General features: G+C 47.2%; 1 protein-coding gene across 1 annotated transcript in view; it reads right to left on the minus strand.

The window, feature by feature from the left end:
- Positions 1 to 1,356: 1,356 nt before the first annotated feature.
- Positions 1,357 to 16,197, minus strand: part of Cnksr3 (CNKSR family member 3) — a 96,581-nt gene continuing 81,740 nt past the window's right edge. Inside the window, exons 10-13 of the mRNA XM_059272796.1 lie at positions 10,526 to 10,650; positions 7,636 to 7,844; positions 7,098 to 7,187; positions 1,357 to 2,540 (exon numbers count right to left, since the gene is read on the minus strand). Of these exons, the coding sequence (XP_059128779.1) occupies positions 2,242 to 2,540; positions 7,098 to 7,187; positions 7,636 to 7,844; positions 10,526 to 10,650 (723 nt within the window). The 3' untranslated portion in view covers positions 1,357 to 2,241. The remainder of the gene's footprint in view (positions 2,541 to 7,097; positions 7,188 to 7,635; positions 7,845 to 10,525; positions 10,651 to 16,197) is intronic.

Raw genomic sequence — 16,197 nt, forward strand, 5'->3', positions numbered from 1 at the left:
GGATCCAAACTCTGAGGCTTCCCTTGTGCATTGAGTTCTTTACTCCCTGACACATCTCCTCGGCCCCATTTTGAGGAATTATTATTACCTGTTGTTTACGTATTTCAGAAGTAAAGGTTTATAAAATATTTTAGCAGCAATACAGTTCTCAAACAGAATTCAGGTAAAAAACCCCAGATAAAAACACAAAGGAAAAACAAATTGTGGAGAGTGTAGAGGAAGCCAGACCTTCCCTGGACTTGCACAGCACTTCCAGGAAGAGCCTGGGAGGTACCATCTGCTGCAGTAATTTGAGTTGAACACCACAGAGAGTTAAGTCTGAGTTCTGAGAACCCATTCTTAGAACGGTCATTCAATTCAGAAGAGATGTTTTCTGCACAGAAAAGAGGCCAGCCCACTAGCCATGTCCTCCAAAGCTGTGTACACCATTAAGCAGCTGGGACTATACTATGAAGAACCCTATTCTAGACCAGGGTTAAAGCAAGCACCGTGTCTGGGCACAGAGCCAACTCAGGCCAACAGGAAACTGGCAGGGGCCCCCCTGCTCTTCTCACACAGCTCCTTCCTTGCCTCCGGAGGCCCTTTCCTATACCCTGCCCACATGCTGGGGGTTAAGTACCAAGATGAATCACACACACAATCCTTACATCCCTGTTTGTGGCATCACCTGTGACCCCCACCCAACACACTAGCTTCTCAAAGCTCCCCCCAGACACTGATGGGAAAATGCTGGTATGAACCCAATCACACTAAGAGAAGTAGATGCTGGGTCTCTTAATCCCGCCAGAGGCATTTAATGTGGGGGAGAGGCTCATTATCCCCAGTGATCCACTCATGAACTGCCTTTCAGGCAGGTCAGTGGACATTCCCAGTGGTGTGAAAGAGTATGCAGAGGCCTGGCTAGAGCTCTGCCTAAGAATACCTTGGAAAATTCCTTTTCCGTAGTTGCATTTACATTTGCTTCTTTAGTTCCACTACCACAAATTCATGAAATCCCAAAAAATACTTGGGAGGATTTATTTCGGTTTTTAATATTAGTGCCCATGCTGGCAATGGCCAGAGTGGTCACTTGTAAATCTGAAAACACTTTGAATGCTTTTTTTTTTCTTCGGTTTCACGTATGACGCAAAACAGCAATATTTCAATTACATGTGACTAAGAGTAAGAAAAATATACAACTCTATTTAAAACACTTAAATTAACAAGGTAGGGCTTTTCCATTCTAGCAAAATATGGTACATTCGGTTTAAACAGGAGTTAATATCCAGACACACATTTTCAAAATACCTGATGCTAGTTGAAAATCAGTGACCATGAGGCTTTCCAAGACATTTCTAATTAGCAAAATGTGTACAACTGGGAAGGGCTGTAGGTTTTTTTTTTTTTTTCCAGCAGACAGACATCAAACAGGTCAATAATGTAAACTGACCAATGTCTCATCACTCTAAATCTTGTTGCTTCATTTTCCTGAATGATACTTTGGCTCTCAGCAAACCTTATAGCTTCTTTCCCTCACAGAACAACACACAGAACAACTGCAACACCCCTCACAAAAAGCAACACACTTTCTTGTGTCTACCACACACCCCATCAAAGTGTGCTCAAGAGTCCGTACTGGCTCACCTCAACGGAGGTTGTTATAGAAAAGGGGGAGCTAACCATGTGTAACAGCTGACCTACAGGTAAAGCCCTGCTCCAAAGAGCCTCACACACTTACCACGCCACTCTGCCGTGGACGCAGCCACACTTATAAATATGGTCTATAGCTTTAAAAAAAAAAAAATATCAAAACAGTTTTCTCCTTCGGCTTCTTCAGACACAAAAGTTGGACCACAAACCAACACATCAATGTGACAAAAGCCATCAACCTTAGTCCCCTGCTGCCCAAGAAAACAAAAGTGAACAACGTTGCCAATTCCTGACATTAACTTGTCTGGCCAATGCACAATTTACAGAGCATGTCTCCATGTTCCCACAATGGGGAGGCAAAAATGAGCAGGCTGTGCCATGTCCGTCCTTCCTTCTGCCTCCACAAACAGCACCTAAGATCCTCTGGACCAGATGCCTGCCAAGGACTTCAAAATTCCAGGAACGGCCGCGTGCAACCTTAAAAAACCAAAACACCATGGAATGAAGGAAGGTCGCCTGGAGCACTGCGGACGGAGTCTGAAGCAGCTGTCCCCTGAGGAAGAAGGCACTTGCTTAGCAGGAGACAGGCAGCAGGAGGCTGGTGGGGCAGCCTCAGTGAGTCAACAGCTTGAGGCGAGTCAGCCAGCTGACCAGCAGCGAAGGCTCCCCGGAGGATGCCTTGGCCGATGAGGAGGCTGATTTCTTCTTGGGCCCTTCCTCCTGGAAGGGCATGGTGGCGCTGCTGTGCAGATCCGAGTTGATATAGCACCTGCTCCCTCGAATGTAGTCCGCACCTCGCACCAGGTGCCGCTCAGTTGTGGGTCTGGAGAACCGGTACGCAGGCGAGGCGCTTTCTTCAGTGATGGGTGTGATCCGCTCATTACTGAAGTAGCGGCAGAGGGCCTCTTCCCCTGTTTTCAAACAAAACCCACAAGCCTATGAGTACAAGAACCCCCAGATCTAACAGCACCCAATACGTAAACACATACCCAGCTCTCTTCCCTGCAAGGCCCTGTGAAGGGCTTGACCTGCCTCAGGAGTGTTTGCAAAAAGAACCACCGAGAGGTTCGCCATGAGCCTTACGGTTAAATAAGAAATGTCAAAACTTCTCCACCTCCACACCACCAACTCATGTCCTGACTGTGAGCTCCTCAGTGACTGGCACTGTGTTGGGGGGCTGGCTGGTAGATGCACCTCACAATGAGTGGTCCTGTGGTGATATTGTGTTCCCCAAAATATTGTGCACCCTAATAAACTTATCTGGGGTCATAGAACAGAACAGCCCCTAGATACAGAGGCTAGAAAATGGTGGCACTCACGCCTTTAATCCTAGCCTTCTAGAGGCATGGATCTCTGTGAGTTCAAGGCCACACTGGAAATAGCAGGCATGGTGACTCACGCCTTTAATCCCAGGAAGTGAGTCTTTAATCCTAGGGAGTGATGGCAGAAAGCAGAAAGGTATATAAGGCATGAAAACCAGAAACTAGCTTTTAGATGGTTAAGCTTTCAGGCTTTTGAGAAGCAGTTCAGCTGAGATCCATTTGGATAAGGACTCAGAAGCTTCCAGTCTGAGGAAACAGGATCAGCTGAGGAACTGGCAAGGTGAGGTGGCTGTGGTTTATTCTGCTTCTCTGATCTTCCAGCATTCACCCCAATATCTGGCTCCAGGTTTATTTTCATTAATAAGACCTTTTAAGATTTGTGCTACATGGTCCTCTGGAGGCTACACCTGCTCTTGGTTCCTGATGCCACTGACTGACCCATCCTAGTCTACCATCTCATACTCCCACTGCCACAGCCAGGTCTCTCTGCCATGACTTCCCGGCTATGATGTGTTTGTGGAATATCATGTTAACTAGGCAAAGATGTGTGATATGTTTCTGCTGTGGAATATGACTTTAACCATGTGAAGGTGTGTTACATTTGTTTCTGCTGCCTTTGCTCATGATGCTAAGATGTGTTGCATTTGTTTATGTTGTGGACTATTACTTTAACTATGTAAAGGTGTGTTACATTTGTTTATGTTGTGGACTATTTAACTATGTAAAGATGTGTTGCATTTGTTTATGTTGTGGACTATTACTGTAACTATGTAAAGGTGTGTTACATTTGTTTATGTTGTGGACTATTACTTAACTATGTAAAGGTGTGTTACATTTGTTTATGTTGTGGACTATTACTTTAACTATGTAAAGGTGTGTTACATTTGTTTATGTTGTGGACTATTTAACTATGTGAAGGTGTGTTACATTTGTTTCTGTTGTGGACTATTACTGTAACTATGTAAAGGTGTGTTACATTTGTTTATGTTGTGGACTATTACTTTAACTATGTAAAGGTGTGTTACATTTGTTTATGTTGTGGACTATTACTTAACTATGTAAAGGTGTGTTACATTTGTTTATGTTGTGGACTATTACTGTAACTATGTAAAGGTGTGTTACATTTGTTTATGTTGTGGACTATTACTTTAACTATGTAAAGGTGTGTTACATTTGTTTATGTTGTGGACTATTACTGTAACTATGTAAAGGTGTGTTACATTTGTTTCTGCTGCATTTGTTTAACTATGTAAAGATGTGCTGCATTTGTTTCACCTTGCCTGCCTAAGGCACCTGATTGGTCTAATAAAAAGCTTAATAATGGCCAATAGCTAGAAAGGAAAGAGACAGGCGGGGCTGGTGGGCAGAGAGAATAAGTAAGAGAAGGAGGAAGAGTAGAATGAGGGAGAAAGAGGGTCATGCCCGGGCTGGAAACCAGGCAGCTGCCAGCCAGACATGAGAGGCAGGAAACAAAGGGAGGGAGGGAGGAAAATGCAAGTTGTCCTCTGATCTCAACATGCACTCTGGCACCTATGTACTCACACACACACACACACACACACACACACACACACACACACACACACATACTATTTTAAGAAAAACAAGCTAGCTTGCTTCCAGGTACCCTGCAGGAAAGGGGCTGCCTAGGATGTTTTCCTGGGATCAGCCACATGGGTACCCACAGGCTTGTCCAATGAGAGCAAGATACTCTCCAGCTGCAGCGGAGTTCTTAGTGTGGTTCATATGGCACTGGTTTTTCAAGCACACAGCATGTATGAATTATGGGGTCATGAGGGTTTATACACAGATTTCATTTTTATTTATTTATTTATTTTTAGGAAAGCCTGTGAGGCTAGCCAGTATATAATATAGTTGAATTCCCTACAGGGAGCCCCTAAGATGTCAACATGTGAAGCTATGAACGTGGGACCTAAGTTGAATGCTGAAGCCATCTGCCAAGGAAAGCTGCAGACATCAGATACAGCCACTCTAAGATGTAGTCAGCATGGCTATGGAGCAAAGTGCCCGAGTCCACTGAACCACAGATCATGGTATCATGCTTTTGAGGTCTGGACACGGAGTTCATCTCGTGTTGGTCCTGGAATGTTAACTCACAGTTAAGAGAGTTGTCCTTGAGTCCCAGAGTCCTTTGACCTCTGAACTCCTAAACAGTATAAGAACCACTCAAGACGATGGGTTGGCATGGATGCCTTGTGTATTCTAAGATAGAAATGAGCCTCAGGAAGGCAGGGAAGGAGTGCTGTGGTGCGGCTGTGAAATGTTACCCCGGGAGCTTGTGTTCTTGGTGCTGGTACCCTTGCTTGAGAGACTGGGGAGGCTTTAGGAGGTGGGACCTGGCTGGCCGAAGGTCATTAGGGGTAAGCTTTTGAAGGCTACAGTTCAGCTGCTAGCTCCAGCATCTTTCTGCTCCTGGGGGTCTATCACCACGTAAACAGCTTCCACCTTGTGCTCCTCCTGCCACAGACAGAGCCACTCTGCCACGCCTCCCCCACCGTGGGACGGAAACTGTGGCCCAAGGAAACATTTCTCTCTGAAGTTGTTTCTGTTGGGTTTGTCAGTCACGTGATATGAAGTGGCTAATATATTCTGGCTGCTCTAGCACCCAAGAGGAAACACAATGGCCCGGCAGAACCAGAGCCAGAACTTTTTTACCTACATATAACTTCACTTAAAATAAAAAAAAAAACAAAGACAGACAAAGTGTGCTTCTATCCCCACTTCCCCAGCTGTTTGTGGGTGGAGCCTGCAGCACATGGGGGTAACTAAATACTACTGGTCTAAAACAAGAAAAACATACAGTGGTAAAATGACCCCTAATGGCATTCTGCTAGACTCATAGATTAGTGCCTTGCTCAGCCATCATCACCCCCAGAGGAGAGGGCTCCATCCCGGGAACAATGCTCACCCCCAGAGGAAGGGCTCCATCCCGGGAACAATGCTCACCCCCAGAGGGGAGGACTCTATCCCAGGAACACTGCTCACCCTCAGAGGGAGGGCTCCACCCCAGGAACACTGCTCACCCCCAGAGGGAGGGCTCCACCCCAGGAACACTGCTATTTTATTTCTTAAGTGGCCATGTGTAGAGAGACATCATCACTTCTAAAGCAGTCATAAGGAAGTTCTCAGAAGCCCCAATCCCTACACTACACCTCTCCTTATATGAAGAAGAGCAGGCTAGATCCACGCTCAGGGAATGGCGATGAAGATGTCATCGTTTTAAATCTAAACAAAGGCCAGCCCTGCCACCTGCTGACGGCTGCACAGACTTCCGTCTGCACACCAGGAACATCTGAAACCCAGAGACTGGCATCTTGTCCCTTTGTCGTGTTAGTTAGTTAGTGATCCAAGCACGCAGGTGACATGATTTCCCCAGGAGATGTCGGGAGTCACGCACTTGGAAGGCTAGGCCTTCGGAGTTTATTCTTCCTTTCAGCCCACAGCCCACATTACACTGCCTCATGGCTCTTTGTTTCAACATTACAGAGGTGATGTTGTAATTCCAATCCAATGTTGGTAATCAGAGCCTATTGAGCAAAAATAGGTAAAAATTTTGTTTTGTTTTTGAGACAAGGCCTCACTATGTAGCCCTGGCCAGCCTGAAACTTACTATGTAGACCAGGCTGGCCTCAAACTCAAGAGATCTGCCTGTCCTTGCCTCCCAAGTGCTGGGATTAACGGCACACACAACTGTGCCTAGCATATAAAAATATTTTTAGATATTTCCTAAAGATTGGTATAATAACTAGTAACCAATTACAGGGTGAATTAAAAACAATTTTTCAGACAGTAATTATGCCATAATAATTTAAAGACGATTTGTACGTTCATCAAAAATCAAACTTAAAAAATCACGCAATTAAGGATGTTTACGGAATGACTTGTTTAAAAAGTGGACCATTTGTGTCTAGAGACTTTTAAAAAACCACAGTACTAACTAGATTCTAGGAAGATACAGTATTTCCACTCTGGAAACAAGCCGTATTGTAGCAACCTTCAGCAGGCCTGATTTACTAATGACAAGCTGGGCCTCAAGAAATGCTATCACCCTCAGGAATCAGGGATGGGATGGCCTGGGTCTTCTGACACCATTCAGCAATTCCGGTTTGCTTAGATGAGACATACCTTTCCTCCCGTGACCTCGAGGTCTAGCAAACGGGTCCACAATCCCCATCCAGTTCCCATCTGCAGGCATGGACAGAGGCCGGGGTTTGCCTTCGGAGACCAGATGGTGAGGCAAGGTTAGAGACATTTATCAACTTGAAGACGCTCCCTCCCTTCACTTGTAACTGAGCTCCCAACCGTGCCCACTTAAATAGAAGCAACGACAAATTCTAAAATCAAACTATTTTTAAAGCCCCACGTCACCATTGAAAGCACTTAGGGCAGAGAGGCATGCCAGCCACCGCTGGCCTTTGGGTCTCCAACGCTCCAGTTAAAATTGTAATGTGAGCTCACCCAGCTGGGCTTTGATGCCAGGCTGAGCAGTGACTCAACAGGGCTTTGCTTTGGCCAGATGAATAAAGGGCTCATACCTAGAATGTCACTGAGGTTTATGTTTTCCTCGGATCACCTTCCGAGGCTGCCAAGTTCATGCCAGAGCCCCAAATAAGGAAGGGGTGGGGAGGTGAAAAGGAACGGCGGGGTACCCTGGAGAACTTACCATAGGATGGTGTCTTCCCTCTCATTTTTGCGGGGAGGATGTTGGTTCCCACCGAGTAAGCCGGCAACTGGTCAGAATCAGCGATGGTAAATCTGCATCTTTGGCTCTCCTGGTCCAGGAAGGAGTTAGGGGACTCGGAACCCTTACGCCCAGGCAACGGCTGTTTACTCTTACTGGGTCCTCCATAGGCAAAGCTCCCATTCTCGTCCCTGGAAGACAGTGTCTGGTGAGTAGGGAGCTCACAGACCCAGCTCTCTTGACCAAGAATGAACACCAGGAACCCAGGTACCATGGGCACGTGTGACTTTCAGCTCCTTCCCACTGGAGAGAAAGCACTACTCTGTTCAACTCAAGTTGCCCCTTCAAGTACATACAGACCCCCCTGCTGAAGAACAGAACCCATGAACCTGTTGAGTCTGGGCAAACACGGCCTCCTGTCCATAGGAGTGCACAGGACCAGTGCACCCTGAAAACACAGCTCCTGCCTTCCCCACATCCTGTTCTCTGGGTGAATGTCCTGTTCACAGCAGGGGTCAGCAGCTCAAGTGTGGGTTACTGCACCATTTTTCTCATGCCAAGAGTAGGGTCATTGCCTGGACCCAGCAAGACTCTTGGCGTGTACTGAAGTTGTTAGATTTGAAAATTCTTCCAATACTTTGAAGAGTGCTTCTCAGAAACCAGAGGAGGGGGACTATTTCTGAACTCAGTAAAAAAATTAAGTTGGATCAGCAACTCTATCTTAATCCTCCTTAAATTTCAATATAGAGCAGAACTCAGTTTGTACCTGAGCCCAAGTTACCAGATGAACAGTTTTCTTTCTTTGCGTTTGGTGAGTTTTGTAAGGCAGTCAGTAGAAGCCCACTGGACAAAATACAGATAAAGAGGGTTATGAAGCCTGTGAGCGCATCCCCAGGTGAGCCTGCTACCCACATGCCCTCACCTTCTCAGAATCTTCTTCTACAGTTTGAACCCACCCTATAACCTCCTCACTCACAAGCTTTCATGATTCCTAACTTGTTTCTCTGTATCCACTGGCATGTCTCACACCCCACAGAAGGCATCACTGGTGGCCTGCATGTGTATGCACAACCATGTGTCTCCCACAAAAGGATTTGAACATCCCAGCTCCCTTCCCATGTGCACAGAACTTGCCAGAACTCCTGTGACACTCTCACTGAAGCTCAGAGAACACTCAGGGTCGGGGGCTGGAGAATCTGTCTCCCTACAGTTCCTGACACAGTGACCCACTCGGTGGCCCGTGAGGGTCTGGGGTCCCCATGCACAGAGACAACACTCCCTGCAGCTTTAACCCACTCCAAGTCTATGCCACAGGACCCTGTGATCGGGGAAGAGGCCTGCCAGCTACCAGATGTCTCTGATCACCACACTCAAGGTAAGTCACTACATGCTGCCATTCCTTCTGGGTAAGTCAAGGGAGACCACAGGGCGACTTTGCTCGGTCCCCAGGCAAGAGACACAAAAGCAGCAAAAACCCTGATGAACAAAGACAAATGATCTGGGTAGTGGTGGTGGCGGTGGCAGCGCATGCCTTTAATCCCAGCACTCGGGAGGCAGAGCCAGGCGGATCTCTGTGAGTTTGAGGCCAGCCTGGTCTACAGAGTGAGCTCCAGGACAACCAGGGATACACAGAGAAACCCTGTCTTAAAAAAACAAACACACACACACACAAAAGACAAACAAGCCGGGCACACCCACTGCACAGATGCTGCTCCGGCTCTGCCTGGTGACGCAGAAGACGTTGATCCCAGTGTGTGTCTGATCAGGTGAGTGAGACGCTGGCGGTATCAGAGGCAAAACCAAGTCTGCTTCGTGCCAAGGGGAAACCAGCCCCTCACTCGGTGTCTTCTGAATAAAAGTGACATCCTCTGGTTCATTGGCATGTGTGAGTATGTGAGCCCCCGTGAGGAAGCCTGGAGCACACCCCTCGACCGCCACTGTCCCTCCTGGGACCACTGTGCTGCACCGCCACCAGAGTTAGGACACCGAGCAAGACTTGATATCACAAGTACACACTCATTTTGCTCACAGACAGTTCAACACATATCACCTCACCATTTTTCAGAGTGCCGTGGTATGTGGAGTGCCGTGGTGTGTGTGTGTGTGTGTGTTCGTGTTTGTATATGTGTGTCCGTGTATGTAGATGTTTGTGTGTGTTTGTGTAGGTGTGTGCATATAGGTGTTTGTGAGTTTGTGTGTGTATGTTGTGTGTATATGTACTGTGTATGTACATGTGTATACATGTCTGTATGAATTATGTGTGTATGTCTGTATATGTATGCACAAGTGTAAGTATATATGTATATGTATTTATGTGTGTATGTCTGTATACATGTGTGAATATTACATACATATGTATGTGTGCACCTGTGTGTATGTGTGTGTCTGTGTAGGTCCATGTATGTGTTTGTGTATTTATATATATGTGTGCCTGTGTGTGTGTACCTGTGTTTATGTGTGTATATATGTTTGTGTGTGTGTATGTCTGCGCACGTGCGAGTGCACGCACACATCTTTCTTGGTAAAATCAGGCAACAACTCTAATGATTTTCACACAAATAACTTTTAGCTTCCTCCCTACAAATGAATTTATCTTGGAGCTGACATAACTTAAGCTATAGGGATCCCCCAAACAGCTGCTTCCAAGGCCCCCAAAGCACAGACTTCTGTAAATTTTTCACAAGTCAGGTATGTTGGGATTCCTTTCTTAAAGGGCCCTCACCCAACTGTACAACTTCCAAGCCCCACGAAGTGTGACCCAGCCCCGCAGTCCCACCCAGCGAGTCAGATCTTGTCATTTAAAGTGGCCTCCTGGCTCAGCATTGGCCATGCAGGGACAGCCAGTCCCCCTATGACATAGGGGCTCACGTACCGGGGGGAGTAGGGCACAGCAGGTGGGGGAGGAATGTACAGATCCAAGATGGCTGACTTCTCCTTCTTCAGGGAGGCATCCATGGTGCTCTCTGGGGACTGGGTTGTGGTGGGTGGGGGTGAGGTCTGCAACGAGAGACACACAGGAGTGAAAAGCAGAGATCCACTTGGAGATTATTCTTGTCTAATTTTCCCCCACCCCAAACCAAGCCAGGCCTGAGTACAAGCAGAGGCAGAGCTCACCCACACACTCACAGCTGCTAACAGAGCTCAACATCCACGCTTCCGGGAGGCCACCAACTCACAGAGGACTTGGAGAAGCCGTGGGGTTTTAACGCTGGCTTTAGGGAAATCACTTACAAATCCATGCCTCAGTTTCCTCCTCTGTAAAACTGACACTCACAATCCTGCTGGCTGAGAAAAGCACACAGCAGTGCCCCTCAGATTAGGGGTGTGGCCTTGGGGGCTGTGGGTGTGATCCTGGCACTCAACGTCTCTGTGTCTCATCTATAAGATGGGACTTGATGGGAACAAGAACAACATCCAGTTGGAAACCGAGAGAACACACATGAAGGGCACAGGACATGCTTGCCACACAGTAAATCTACAACTCATTCCGTTGAATTTAGCAATGCACGCCCATGGTACAAACACATTTTTAAATTAAAAAAAAAAATTTAAATCTTTAACTTTAATTACATTACTGATCTGAAAGGACTTACATTTTTATGAAATATTTAATATTCATACGTGTGCATGTCTCGATCCAATCCACTCCCATTCTCTCCTTTATCCCTTCCTCTCTTTCCTCTCTCAACAACTTCCTGTTCTCTCATTCCCTCCCCCTCCCCGTCACCCCACCACTAACTTCACGGCCAGTGTTGTCTGCATGTGTTCAGGTGCAGAACCTGTCTGTACTGGAGCATGGGCAGTCTATGCAGGACCACATCCTGCTGTGGGATGTTCTGTATGTTAAATGTGTTGTTCTCATTGGTTAACAAATAAAACACTGATTGGCCAGTAGCCAGGCAGGAAGTATTGGTGGGACAAGGAGAGAGGAGAATTCTGGGAAGTGGAAGGCTGAGGCAGGAGATGCTGCCAGCCACTGCCATGAGTACCAACATGTAAGATACAGGTGAGCCATGAGCCATGTGGCAAGGTATAGATTTATAGACATGGGTTAATTTAAGATAGAAGAACTAGATAACAAGAAGCCTGCCACGGCCATACAGTTTGTAAGCAATATAAGTCTCTGTGTGTTTACTTGGTTGGGTCTGAGCAGCTGTGGGACTGGCAGGTGAGAGAGATTTGTCCTGACCGTGGGCCAGGCAGGACTGGAGAAAACTCCAGCTACAACATCCCTGAAGAAAACTGACTCTCCTCCCAGCAGCCACCAAGTGCCAGTGGCTCCTCAGACAGTGTTAAGACTTCATGTGCTGGGAGATCCACGCTGGGATGTTAGCTGGCTTCATCTTGTGCAAGCCTGGCATACGCGGAAAGGACTGACATTCTAAAATCTCCTATGAGACCTTCTATCTTATTTCTTCTACAATCTAACAATGACACCGACCAACCGGCTCCAGTGGGGAAAAGACCAGCCAGGTCCTCACAGTTACTATGGGAACCACTGGCAAAGGCCAGCAAGTCCATGCTAGACCCTTCGAGGGAAGGAAGCACTCCCTTCTGACCTCAGGTTGTTATGAATGCAATGGGTTCCAGCACTCAACAGCTAGTGTGGACTATGTCCACAGGAACTATGGCCACCGAGAGATTCAAAGTGACAGCCACATTCAGGAGGGATACAAAGGCCCACAGGCATGGGTTCTGTTTAGTCTTCCAGCATAATCTCCCAACCCAAGCCCTTAATTCAGTTCAACATGGAATCTGTTGATATCCAATGAATCAATGAATCCCCATATCCGAAAACACAGGGCCAAAATCCATATCCTCAAAATCCCGTATGCCACAAGTATTCTGGAACACTCCCATCAGACATTTTCTCCCCAAAATTCCAACATGAATGATGACTTCTGTTTAGGAAGACCCTCATTTGTCAGGATGCAGCCTAAAAACAGAATGGTGACCATCTTTCCTGTGCAAGGCCAACTGAGATACTGAGAAGAATCAGATGACATCCCTCCCAGGAGTATTGGGCACCCAGGCATAATGACCACCAAAGACGGAGCTGGAGAAACACCCAGGTCAGGAGCTGAGCAAGCCTACAGTCTTGTCTACCAGCGTTTATATTCTGCAAACAGCATTTGGTAGCTGAGCCACAGAGCAGCTTCCACGTCTTCATAGTGATTACTTCCCTGGGTCAGAAACAAAATTAAGTGTGTCCCTATCTCTCCCCAGCTCCTCATCCTCAAACCTCACGGTAAGGAAGCTTGCTGTGAAGAGAGAGAGAATGAAGTGCGCCCCCTCCCAAAGTTCATTTCCGGAACTCAAGGGATGAACTAGCCTCTATTTATACTTAACTTGCCCTCTGATCTGAACACACCCATGGGGCTTTTCCTTTGCCACCTCACACTCTGTCACACTTACTGCGCCTGGCATCTCTCCTTCATAAGGGTTCCGTCTTGGCTCACCACATGACACTTGCTTCTCCCCTACCCAACCCTCCCTCATGCTGACCCCAAAGCCTTCTCTAATACACAACAGCACTAATCAGGAAAGTGAGGCTTAGGGGACTGAATATCTCACCCAAAGCTCAGAGACGATGCATGGCGGAGCTGGAATGTCAACCCACACAGCGTTGCTTGAGGACTCAAGCAAGGCCTCATCTCCAAGGCCTCTCAAATCATTAGTCATTCATCTGAACCACCTCAGCACTAGCCTTGCTCAGAACTTCATCACTTCACATCTGGACATCCACAGTAGCCTCCTACATGATATTTTCCTGTGCCTAGATAATGTCACGAGCCGAACTATGCCCCCTCAAGATTCCCCTGCTCCAGTACTTCAGAATGTAATTGTATTTGGATATCACATCTTTAAAAAGAGGGGAGCAAGTTAAAAAATGAGGACATCAGGATGCACTCAATCCAACTGTGTCCAGACAAGACGAAGACACAGACAGAGCGAGGATGTGAAGACAGAGCAAAGGCAGCCATTTCCAAGCCAGGAGAGGAAGGCCTCAGAAGAGACCAACCCTGAACACCTTGACCTTGAACCCCCATCACTCAGCCCATAGAGCTTTGTTATGGCAACCCTAGCAAAATAACACAGATAAGAACATAAAACTAGGCGTCGACCTGACCCCTGGGGGTAAAGTCCACGCCCTCTAGCCTAGTATCCTATCTCTGCTATTACACTAGCCCGACTGACCAAGCCAACTTAGGGAGTTTGAGATATTCTTTGGAGCAGGGGCTATGAAGGACACTCAGAGTCCCCATACTGAGATCTCAGTCCACAGCTTCTGGGCATAGTAACTACCGAAAGCTCACAGCCAACCCTTCTCTAGAGAATGGCCCTCAGCAGACAAGGCTACCTCTCCTAGGAAGGGCCAGCAGGCCTGCAGCTGCCTGATTACACACAGTACTCTGTCCCAACCCTCCATCCCATAGAGGGAGCCATGCCCAGACTTGTCCTCCCCTACCCTTAAACATCACTTTGACAGGAATCACAACTCTGCCTCTAAGAACCCAACCTAAGACAACCTCTGCCTGATGGCCACGTATCCGTATCCGTGTTGTTGGAGGTGGTAGGTTTCGTGGGTTTAAAGAATAAGACACACCCTCATCTGCCAGTGCAGACCCCACCTCCTTCCTTCTCATCAGCAAGAGGCACCTCACCTACGCAGTCCCTACCGCTCTCTCTGTCACAACTCTCTAGAGGATGATGACAGTCAACACGAAGTGATTCCTAAGGACCGCTGAGAGAACAGACTAAAACATTTTCACCATTTTCACCACAAACAGCAGTGAGGTCATACGTGCATTAACAAGAACACAAACCAATTTTGAAATGCTGCACTGTAGAGCAAAATGTGTATGTAGTTTAGGTGTGTTGATAGTTTTTCTCATTTTTGAATACATTTATTTATATTTACGTTTTGAATACTTTATATACATGGGTGGTCTGGGGCATGTCAGTACACCGAATGCATGCAGTGACCACGGAGGCCAGAGGAAGGCGTTGGATGCCCTGGACTAGAGGTACAGACAGTGTGAGCTGCCTGCCGTGTGGGTGCTGGGAATGGAACCCAAGTCCCATGGAAGTGCTCTTAACTGCTAAGACACCTCTCCGGTCCCCTCTCTTTAATTTTAAAACATAAATCCTGTGTCCCACCTGCTCCACCCTCTACTTTGTGCTGCTGATTTCCACTCTGCTCTCTGTGCCTGTGAACACACTTGCAGCCTTATGTTATAAAGCGCTCAGATATACAGCCACCGGCAGCCCTGCAAACAAAACGCCATCTAAGATTTAAGGACCTTTTCGAGCCGAGGAGGTACACCTGCTGGTGTTAGGGGCGCACACCACCACATTTGGCTTACGGACTTTTCTAAAAGCAAAAGCAAACGTTTAAAATATTATTGGGAAGTGAAAACTAAGAATCAGTGGCTAAAGGGGGGGGGGGTCCGTTGAGGCTGCAGAGGTGTCAGTGAGCCCCTTAAGCTCAGCCGAGACAATAAAGGTCCTTAATGCTTACAGAAGCTTTAAATCATAGAGCTCACCTAAAGCTGGCTTGTTTGTTAGACACCGGCATGCGCTGGGGATTCTGAACCGTGCCTAAGCAATGGTGTGGTGCCACCTCCCACTGCCTGAGCTAAATTCTCCATCCCCAACCTGCTCTTTGGCAAAGTCCTCCTAAGGACTCAGCAGCGCAGGGGAGCCCTAAAATCAGGGTTCAAGTCCTGTGTAGTGTATCGAGTGCTGACTGTTATTTCCCCACAATTGAAACATTCCTCCTAGAAGAAAAAGGGAGGCTCTTAAGAAGTGGAAAGCAAGCCAAGGGTGGTGGTGCCGAACACCTTTAATCCCAGCACTGGGGAGACAGAGGCAGGCAGATCTCTGAGTTTGAGGCCAGCCTGGTCTACAGAGTGAGTTCCAGGACAGCCAGGGCTACACAGAGAAACCCTGTCTCAAAAAAAAAACAAACAAACAAAACAACAACAATTCAGAAAGTAAACATACAAGGTTCAGGATATTCCTGAAAGTTACAAAACTCACAAGAATGTTCCCTAACATTACACAAGTAGTATCAGTTGCCAGGGAGAAGAGACGCTCTGTGGCTGACACACCTGTCTGCCAGCCATGCAGGGAATTCTAAGGATGCGTCTTTGGTGAGCTGTCACTCCTGCTGGCATGGGCTCTTCAGTGGCAACGCTGAGTCGGAGTCACCATGCTGCTGTAAGTAACCCCAATACACTGTCTCACTCAGCTAGATGTGGGTGGAATGATTTCTCTGGTTAGCCACCGGTGCCCTACCTGGGGCAAATGGACATTTGCTTTTTTTTCCCAGGAAAGGCCACAGACCATGTTGAAAACAAGTGAGATGATCTAAAGTGACCTTTCTACCTGTGTGGTCCACTGCGGCAGCACCAGTCATAGGTGACGATTCGGCACCTGGGACACGGCCAGTGAGAGGGAGGAACTGACCTTTCGACTATTTAAATAGTCACCTATGGCAAGTGGCTCCCACACTGTTCAGCAAAGACCTGGAGTTCACAT

This window comes from Peromyscus eremicus, chromosome 8b, assembly GCF_949786415.1.
Source record: "Peromyscus eremicus chromosome 8b, PerEre_H2_v1, whole genome shotgun sequence".
Classification (NCBI taxonomy): domain Eukaryota; kingdom Metazoa; phylum Chordata; class Mammalia; order Rodentia; family Cricetidae; genus Peromyscus; species Peromyscus eremicus.